General features: G+C 42.2%; 1 protein-coding gene across 2 annotated transcripts in view; it reads left to right on the top strand.

Moving 5' to 3' along the window:
• DESI1 (desumoylating isopeptidase 1) overlaps positions 1-9787 on the top strand; it is a 16712-nt gene extending 6925 nt beyond the window's left edge. The window contains exons 2-6 of one of the 2 annotated variants that reach the window (XM_019545031.1): positions 2506-2527; positions 3552-3621; positions 4368-4477; positions 5273-5395; positions 6797-9787. In XM_019545031.1, coding sequence (XP_019400576.1) covers positions 2506-2527; positions 3552-3621; positions 4368-4477; positions 5273-5395; positions 6797-6890 — 419 coding nt within the window. In that variant the 3' untranslated portion in view covers positions 6891-9787. The other variant, XM_019545032.1, reaches the window with a different exon arrangement.
• Positions 9788-10519: the final 732 nt, after the last annotated feature.

Genomic DNA, 10519 nt, shown 5'->3' with positions numbered 1-10519 from the left:
GGCCCAGCACTCTTTCCTGCTTATGCAGGGGGTCGGACTCGATGATCTATTGAGGTCCCTTCCGACCCTAGCATCTATGAATCTATATAATGTACTCAAATCTGGTGTAGAATGATCTTGAGAAAAATCAGGGTAAACTACATCAGTGTAAGTTACATAACTGTATGTACTGGGTGTCTGCAGCTTACCCTGGGGTAATTTTTCTTAAGGGAAACTGGCTTCTATGCTACTCTGTCACTACTGGCAGGGAACTGTATTATTGCCTGCTGCAAGCAGTTACTTGAAGAGAGTATCTGTCCACTCCGGATCCTAGTGTAATTTACAAGTATACAAAACTAATGCATAGTAATCAAAATATCTCCAGTGCTCTGTGTTTCCTATTAGCCAGATATATGAACCTCCTGGCTCAGGGTGTGAGGTTTTTGGACCACTCTTCTGAGCTACCTAACTCTCCCCATGAACTGTGCATGGAATCTAGGCACCTAATCCTGGGTTCCAGTTTGGAGCCAACATCTTCAAGGTTAGGCTTTGTGGTGTCAAGCTCATATCTGCTTACATCCCTTATTTGTTTCAGTGCCTAATTCTAAATTAGTATATTTTTTAAAAGGCAGTTGGAAATGTCTTTATTATTTTAATTTAGATATTTTTTCCTGCCCCATGAGGAATCCAACCACTGCATCTCTTTACTTGTAAATGGAATTCATGAGGGGAACTATCTGGTATAGCAGAGTTTCAGTATCCAGGATGAGTGATGTACAAACATAACTATTCCATCTGTCCAGTGGAAACTGATGCTGCCTAGGAAAATACTGAATCTTGATCTTGACATGAGTAGAAGCAGCTATTTTTACATTTAGTTACTAGATGTGTTTATAAATTTGAAGTCTATCCCAGCCTAGTATTTTTAAAGCCCTGTAGTTTCTCTTTAAAATAGGGCCACACTATTAGTGTGTCTTCCAGGTAAACTTGGGTATATTCCAGTAATACATATATGGGTTGCATTATGCTAAATGATAGGCAGAAATAAATGTAGACATATAATTTGTTGTTCAGCACTGTTTTATGTCCAAGTTGGAGACTAATTCTTCCTCCCTGAGCCAAGTCATTTTGAATGTGATCATTTTTAGTTCCCCTCCATTTAATGCCCTGAGTCTCATCTTTCCATCTCAAATTAATGTGAAAACCAAAATAATCATCTTGTTTCATCCTCAGTGTGATGAACAGGAAAATAGCTATCTTGTTTTTTCTGAATATTATTTGTGGTTTCGTTTCCCTGGTCAATTTTGTACCACTTCCTCCTTAAATGCAAACATTGAAGGCAGCTTGGAAACAAGGTTTGAACTAGACAAGAAATGAAACAAAAGCTTTCGGCTTACCTACACAGAGAAGTAACCTGGAAGAACCTAAATGTGGAACAGCTATTCTGCCCTAGCTCACTTCATAAATGTTCTTATTCTACACTGAGAGTGCAGGGCCTTAGCGTTTAGCTCAGTCCACCTTGGGAAGTTACTGTAGAATACCTTTTGCTTTAAAAGTACACCCTCGCTATAACAACTCTCCTGCATAGACCAGCCCTAAGAGAAAAGACAGCTTCAGGTACACACCTTCAAAACAGCTGAGGGTAATAGGATCAACAGGGATGCTATCTTCAGTATTCAGTAGGGGTGTTAGGTTTTGCTTTGCCCTTAAAAAAAAAAAAAAAAAAAAAATCAGAAGGCCTAATTAGTTTTAAAAAAAACACCCTTGAAGAAACATGGGAAGGTTATACTCAGTGTTTGCACTTTGACTGTATTTTTAAGGGGCAGAGGGACTAGGACAGAGCTAGACTTTCACTCTAAATCACCTGTTCCAATCTGGCCCCTCCTCGGTAGTGACTGAAGATGAAAATAATTATCATACAGTGGCTCTGTATCAACATGTGCAAAACTTCAGTGCGGCTAGTCCTGGATGAGCACCCTTGTGGTGGAGGACTAACTGGGCTACTGAAATGGAACTCTTTTCTGATTCCTCATGTCAAGCCTGGGGAGGGTCAAGGAGGTGTTTATTGGTGAAAAAAGCTGTTGTGACCAAAGCTGTCATGCAAGCAAACAGAAATTAAGTGAACAGAGCAGCCAGTGTGGTTTCCCTTACTAACACCCCAAAGAAAATTAACATAAACTGTTTCCTGTGCCTTTGAAAAGAATTAGCGTTGAGGTGAAAGCTGCAGTCTGGGGTTTGAGGCCAGATGGGATAATGGGGAAGATAAGGGTGTTGGTTGTAGCCATTTTGGTCTAAGGACATAGGCAGACAAGGTTCTTTGCGTAAATGTGATATCTTTTATTAGACCAACTAAATAGTTGGAAAAATTGTTCTTTGCAAGCTTTTGGGTACAAACATCCTTTGTCAGGCAGAGGGAAATGTCTGCATCTGGGGGAAAAGATGTACTGGTGATTGACAGCAAGTGGGCTGAAAAGTATTAAGTGAATGGCTGATGACTTTCTCTCTTTTTTCCCCCACTCCACACAGGAAAACAGCTGGATGGTATCTGGTAAGTCACTAGATTTAATGTGCGTTAGATACTGAGCAGAATGAGAAGCATTTCCAACAGGACATCATTACATATGCTTCAGCCATTAAGAAATTGTTCTGATGCTGTAGAGAGTGTTTCTGAATGTTTTTAAGGTTCCTGGAAAACAAACTAATTTAGGGCAGACATGCATGGTGCAGTCAAGTACTGTTCAAATCTCTTTAAGCTCTTGCCAGTGGACCTGAGTACAAAAAATATTAAAAACAGTTGCAATTTATTGCAGTATCACTCAAAGCTTGTTGACCCTTTCAAACATAGGGTGTGGTCTCTTTTTTTTTTAAAGCAGCTCTACTTCTAGCTGCAGACTTGCCAACACACAAGAGTAGGTGGGGAAGTAGGTGGGTGAAAGATAAGGCTTACAAATAAGGTCACATTGTTACTTACTAATGCATGCTTCCTGATACAAAACAGCACTACACCCAACTTGTTAAAATTCCCACCTCCAGTAAAGTGCCCACTTAGCTGTCCTCTGCTGCCCTGCCAGTGGGCTCAGCCTCCACTCACTGTCCCATGTTTGTATTCACTTCCCACCATCCAGCCACTATCTCTTCTCTGCCTACTGGGTTAGTTCATGCTCCAGGCTCTCCCAGTTTCTGATTCCCTGAGGGGACTGGTCCCACAGCTGGGAGTTCTTCTGCCCATCTGGCTGGAGGAGGGAGGCCACAGAGGACCTTGTGTTCTGGCGGGAAGGGGTCTTCCTCCTATCACCCTTTTTAACGTCTCGGTGTGGCTCAATCACATAATCTCCCACCTATCTGTAGTGTGGCACAAGGCTTGATATTCATGTGGACCATTTTTATGTTAACATCCCAGCAGACACTGGGATATTGGAATATGATCATAGAAAGGCCATGATCTTTTCTTGAGTCTTGCTACAGTTGTTTGCCTTAGTAACATCCTTAAGTAATAATTGCTGTGGATGATATTTATGCTGAGTAACCCATTTCCTCTTCTCTTTACATGGCTTCTGGCCCTCCCATGACAGGCATACCTCCATAATTGTCCATAAGGATGAATTCTTCTATGGCAGTGGTGGAATTTCCAGCTGTGCACCTGTAAGTTCAGCTTTCCTAAAACTTAATTTTTTCAAGCTGTATTTCCCAAATAAATTCTATTAATTTGCAAGAAATTATTTCTTTAATCAGGAGAACCTTGCATCTCCGCCCTCTAGAAGAGCAGGAGGTAAAGCGTATTTAGTTTGAACAGTTTTCAGAATGCAGCCAGGTGAAGTTCTGTTTACCACAGGGACTGGTCACCTCAGGGGGAAAAGGGAAACTTTTACTAATGATATATAATACAGCCAGAAGTTAAGGTTTTTTTCAGCCAGCATTCCAAAGAAATTGTAGGGCTTCCTGCCACTCAGAGTTCGAGGGGGTAAATGCTTTCTGTTACTGAGCTACCTATAGGCAGCCTTGGCTGGTCTTAAATTGAAAGGCTTTTTTATGCTCTGACCTTAATGACTCAAGATACGTAAAAATATGCTCATGCCTTGACATTCCTTCCAGTTCTTGAGTCCAAGCCCAGGCCCTGCTAAACAGAAGTTAGCCACATGTCAGAGGCACAGTGTGGAAAGCATAGACCAAGTAGCAGTATAAGCCACATGAACTCTGTTATTTCATTGTCTAAATGGGGAGTGAAAGGAACAGCAGGGCTTCTCTCAAACTGGCAGTCTAAATTCCTTTCTCTGATCCTAGGCAAACAATGACAGCTCAAATGGCATTATGGACAGTAGGAAATTGCCAATCTCCAAGTGAATCCATTCTGTCCATTTAGCTTATTTTCTTGGTTTTCAATTTTACAGGGAGGAACGCTGCTTGGCCCCCCAGACTCGGTTGTGGACCTAGGAAACACTGAAGTTACAGAAGAAATTTTCCTGGAATACCTGTCCTCATTGGGGGAATCGATGTTCCGGTGAGCATTAGTTTTTTCATTTTTTTTTTTTTTAAATATTTTCTTGGCATAGAGATGCTATATGCTAGAGAAAGGTGGGCTGGGGAACCCTGGGACCAATTCCACCAATACAAAACTTTAGCTGCCCAAAAATCTGTTTGGTGTTAGTCAAACATTGGGGCTAGATCTAGCATGTTGGCAAGTAATAAACTGCAAGCTACACAACAGTCCAATGGACCTAGACCTTTAGCTAGACTTTACAAAGCATTCTGCCAGGAAGCCTGCAGTGCCAATACTTGACAGCAAAACAGGGTCATAATGCCTTGGTGAGAGGATCTCTAGGGAAAATGCACGTGGTATAGGAAACGATATTTCATTAGCATGTTGTCTTTCCTGAGAATCAGTACTGAAATGTTGCAATAATACATAAACTTGAGATCCTGATGCCACTTGTGTTTGTTAGAGATCCTAGTACACATTTTACAAGAGCAGGAAACATAATACCTGGTGTTCTTGATAAATTCCAACTTTTGTAATTCATCTGATCTCGTACCCCATCTGTAGTTTCACTTGAAGAAACTGGTCCGCACTTCCCCTCCAAAAGACTGTTTTGTAGCATCAGAGATGCTGTCTTCCACCCCCACCTCAGCTGAATGTGTAGGTGAACTGACTAATGTATGTTGCTTAAAGAGCCATGCATTCTTTGGGATGCAAGGTGCTTTTCTAAGGGGTTATTTCTCATTATTGATCCAAGTGCTTTTACTAGCTATGGCTGAGTCTCTCTTTTCTGTTTTTAACTCCTCCTCCTGGGCACAGAGGAGAGTCTTATAATCTCTTTGAACATAACTGCAATACCTTCAGTAACGAAGTGGCACAGTTCCTGACGGGAAAGAAAATCCCTTCCTACATCACTGACCTTCCATCCGAAGTCCTTGCAACGTGAGTTTGGCTTCTGTTTATAAAAGGAGCACACTGTGTCTTGCTAATGTCTAAATGTTTGTTGCCAGAACAGATAAGGAGGAGACTGGCATCTGTTCTATTTTATAAGATTAGGAAGAAGATGCTACTTGCTAAACTTTAACATACATGTGTAATGACAGTCTCTGTACTGCACACACCAGGTGCAACTGTACCTAAAGAAAGGGTGGAATGTTTTCTCTTTCTACCCTCAGCAAACTTAAAAACAGTTGATTCCCTGTGAATTTGTCTCACTTGGCAAGAGGAAGAGAGGAGGGATGAGAGTGCTTCTAGGGGTATTGGCCCAGGACACTAATACCTTTTTTAAACTCCTGTAGGCTGGGCCTTAGCTCAGGATAGAGCCCAGCAATGCTTAAATCCCCATTTCTGTCCCACTGTAATGGACTCTGGCTTTCCTTAGAGGAGGGCAAAGAGAGGTGAAACTCTGAAGTTGCTCTCGAAACACAAAAGTTATGGTTGGGTTGGAAGCATTTGGAAAGGAGGGCATGAGAGAAAGTCCTCTAACATTCTATTCCATCAGATTGGAGTTTGGAGACTAACCCAGGCTCCCTTGGTGCATACCCTGAGTTGAAGCAGTGAGAAAACTGCAGTCAGATGCTTGGGGAGCCACTTCCTTAACAGCTCACATAACACTACCCATCTTGAGATGTGCAATACCAATTGATAGGCAAGTTTTTCCAGTCTTGGGAAATCATCTCCTTAGATTTCAAAAGCCTGGTGAAGTCAGACATGGCATATACTTGAATGGAAAACTTTCAAAGAGAATCCAGATGCTGTAGAATTCAAATAGGAATTAGTCTTTGATCATTTCCTCTGACAGAACAGCCACTTGCACCTTTGTGAGATGTTGGTTCAATGCTCAGACTGGGTCTTGGGCTACTCATGGCTATGCAAGAGCCCATGCCCTTTCCCTTTTCTAATACACAAAGGTTTCTATTTTAAGTTATGGCATTTCTGGCCAAGTTCAAACTTGACCTTCCTCCTCCCTGATTTTCCTCCTAACAGCTTCAGTTGGAAACACTATTACTTCTCTGTTTAAAGTTATTCATATGATACCTCATGGAAAACTGCATTGCAAAATGAAATTCTGATCTTATATCTAGCTCCAGTAAGTTACTGGAAGTTTCAAACAAGGTATCACCACCATGACAGTACTGCATGTTAGGTCTAGAGCTAACATATTATAACATGCTAGTACTGTATGTTAGATCTAGAGCTGGCTCACCTGAAATCAAGTTTGTACAGACATTCCTAGTCAACTTCTATTCCAAGAAGTGGCTGATTTTCAGGAGGGCACAAGAAAGTCTTGTGAATATCTTTTGAGCACTTGAAGATCTAGGTCTTATTTTTTTGCCTCCTCAGACCCTTTGGACAAGCTTTGAGGCCTCTCTTGGATTCCATCCAGATCCAGCCACCGGGCGGGAACACTTTCAGCAGACACAATGGACAGAGCTAACAGGAGTGGAGGGGTGTGCCCCACCTCACCAGGGCTTCCCCTTTTTAAACACAAAACTACCAGATTTCTATTTTATAATTTCACATCAGAATTAACTAAAAGAAAGCAACAAGATGGTTTTTTTAGACTTTGTAGGTGGAGGATTTATCAGGTTGCATGTAAGATGCTACCAAAAAGGTTGTCATCATTTCTGATAGAATTATACTAATTTATTACGGCTGTCTTGTCCAAGCACACTGATGCTTTCTAAGTAGCCCCCCAAGCTAGTGAAGGGGATTTAATTCTATGAAAACTTGAGGACCTGCCACAAAGTTGGGAATACCCACAGGGAAGCACTGAGTTATAAAGCCTAACCATCCCTTAGCAGACTACATCTGTTTTTCCCCACTGCCCATAATATGGAGCATCTACTGCATCCGTGATGGGGGAAAAAAACAGTGAGTTTTATAACCCTATAGTGAGGGCCCACAAGTATTAAAGCCTTCTGAGTAAGTATTAATTTAATGTTATGTTGTTTGCTCCATGCTGAAATTGACGTAACCTGGTCAGAACATGCCTAGGAGCACGGTTCCAGGTAAGGAATGTCCTGACTGAATTAGCTGCTCACTTATCAGTGATGCTTTTTTGTTACAACCTTCTATGCAGTTGGGTGCCAGTGGGAGAGCATCTGCTGCAGAGGCTCACCAGGAACAGACAGGAGGATACTCAAAAGGGGATACTCACAGATCATTATCCCCTTAAGTGAGAAGGGAGAAAAACCGCAGTCGAGTAAGAACAAAACGCAATAAAACTTTTCCTTCTCCCCAGGCTCATCAGTGCAGGTACAAAACCCTTGTAACTTTTGCATGGGAGCTGATGAATCAGTGTTGCATGTGCATTAAGGCAAGAATAGCATGGCAGCTGCATAACAACATGTGGGCTGTGGGCTCAGCCTTCAGCATTTAATTAGAGTCACAAAATATGCAGTAAAAGACCTAGCCTTGTCTGATATCACAATCCTTTACATGATAGTGGAATCAGACAGGAGTCTGATTAAGTGCAGGCGGGGAGCAGATATCAGGTAAGCTGTCCAGAAGCAGCTCTCTAGTCTCCATGCAGATTTCCCCAGATTTAAAGGGGGAAAAAAAGCAAAGCTGAAGCAGCTGTTTCTAAATCTTATTTTTTCCCCTTTTTGCCAGTGGGTGTCAGAGATATTCAGGGGCTATTGCTGGGAGTGAGCGGGGCTGAGTAGAGATCCAACAGTTGTGTCAGGACTTCATCCTCTGACTAAAGATTACTATAGCCTTTTACGCATCTTAGGGGAAGGAGTTGATGGAGAGGAAGGAGATAAACCAGAGTACTCGTATCTGCTGTTTCTAGTTTAGGAGTGCTTTCTCCCTCCAGCAGTTGGACTTAGGAAAGACAACATGAGACGGACTTTGCCATGTGCCTTGTGCAAGGGAAGTGTTATGACCTGCCTCTCAATCTCTAATTGCACCAAGTGCACTGAAAACCTCCCAGGATATTAAAACAAGCATGTCCTTTCTTTGCTAGGCTCCTTCTCCCCTTGACAACTATTCCAAAAAGATGTATATTAGGAACCTCTCTCTCTCAGCTTTATTCAGTAACGCCTCCCAAGTAGCTCACAAGAGTTTGAGGGTGGAAGAGGAGGATGACCTGGTTTCTTCTGGGTGTGTGCAATTCCCCATTGCCCTGGTGTAGCCCCTAGTGCACATGCAAAGTAAGAGTCAAATGCCTTCATTTGATTTGGCAGCATTTTACATCCTTTTTGCACAGCTGCAAGTAATTCTTCCACGACCAGGGCACTGGTCAGGGTAGCCCAGAACGTCTTTGATTATTTTATCTGCTTGTGCCATCGCAGACCTCTGCAGAAGCCTTTCACTGTAAGAGATTTGCCTCTAGGTTGGAGAAAACATAAGCAGTAGGAACCCAATGGCCTTAGGATCAGGCCTTGCTTTGTTACACAAATTTGTAGCTGGCAGAAAGTGCATAGTGTGCAGAAACTGTTCTAAAGTAAGTGCTATCAGACCCCTTCTCTCTTCCTAATCCAGAGGCACTAATAGGCCTTTGCCTTCCAGTAAGGAAGGTATAGCTCAGTTTTCATGTGCTGTGTATGTCCTGTCCTTCCTCATTCTGTTGTGTAACTCAGGACAAACCTGTAACCTAGCTTTGTATCTTTAGGGAGCCAGTGGTCCTGAACCAGGTGTCTACTTGACTGCCCCTGCCAATTTCAGGACTTTTTACATCTTTTCTGGGAAGGAGGGGAGAAGATGAACGGCTTCTCCTTCTATGTTTTGGAATCTGCCCTTTTTCCCTAGAATCTCAGTACAGAAATAATGCTGCTATGTGAATTACTTGGCAAAATTTTACTCAACTATACTGTGTTCGCAATAACAATGCACCTCTGATGGGGAATTCCCCAAAGGGTCATCTCTGTTTAAGACTTAACTCTGGGTTGCACAGCAAATGGACTCTATGAAAAAAAAGTCCTCTTTGCTCTTAACTAATGCAGTTGAATAGTGAGTGCTCACACTCTGTATGCCTTTTAGAAACCCACCCCTTCAAAAGACGGTTATGCATAAGTTGCAAAAACATATACTCAGCATTCCACCCAACCACTCTTATTTATAGGTATATAAAATAGATTGAGATAAATATGTCGTGTATATAATGAAATGCTTCCGCTAGTTGACTGACAAAGGGACAGGGAAACTGAACTTGTTCTCTTGGAAAAGAACAGAATCCCTTTGCCCCAAATCCTAGTTCTGTCTTGTATTGCTGGGGCTGCCCCATGCCATTTTTAAAACATGAATTAATAATGTTGTTAGGCAGAAAGTGGTGTTTAGTTTATTCTGTTTTTTTTCTATTACAATAAACAGAATTCCACCAGTATTGTATATTTGTTCCTGTGTCTGCACAGCTGCCATATTAGAGGCCCTTCTGCTTCAGTCAGGTACCAGTGGTCTAGCCCCAGCAAGATGCAGACTGGAAGAGTGCCCCAGGTTGTGCTGTTTCATATTACAGAATGAAGTGGTGGCTGCCTCACACTGCTTATGACTTGCAAGATCACAGTGTATGTGGAAGTACATTTAGGGAGATTTCCTGGGGGCTGAGTGCAGCTCTAAAGGGTCTGTTACTGTGCTGAACAATGGATGGACTGAGTTAGGTGGTCTTCCCTCACTTGAGAATAAGATTCCTTCATACTGCTCCCTTCAGGTGGATGGTAAAAAATGAAACCTGATCTCTCTTGGTAATGGAGGAGCACCGCTTAGTTCAAATACAATGGATGACGGTAGTTTGGGGAGGGTGGAAGTCTTAAATTGAAAAGTCTCTAAGCCCTTCTCAGAGCTCTTCATGTTTCAGCTACTACCCAAACAGTATCACGGGGAGGAGGGAAGATTCAACCAAATGGATGCTTAATGCCTGGCTTTCCTAGCAAATGCAAGAGAGAGATTGCATGAGATACCCAGCTGCTCTTAATCTATCCATTTCTGAACTCTGTCAACATGGCTTTCCTGAGAAATATTCCAGTCCAGTCATAGTAATCACCTCAACCATCTGAGTGTAAACAGGTTATTAAAGTTGGGATCTCTTTGCATGATCTTGTACCACATCTTTATCCAAGTGAC

This window comes from Crocodylus porosus, unplaced genomic scaffold, assembly GCF_001723895.1.
Source record: "Crocodylus porosus isolate Cpor-Errol unplaced genomic scaffold, CroPor_comp1, whole genome shotgun sequence".
NCBI lineage: Eukaryota > Metazoa > Chordata > Crocodylia > Crocodylidae > Crocodylus > Crocodylus porosus.
Note: the sequence above shows the minus strand (reverse complement) of the source record. Positions and strands in the feature narration are given on the sequence as shown.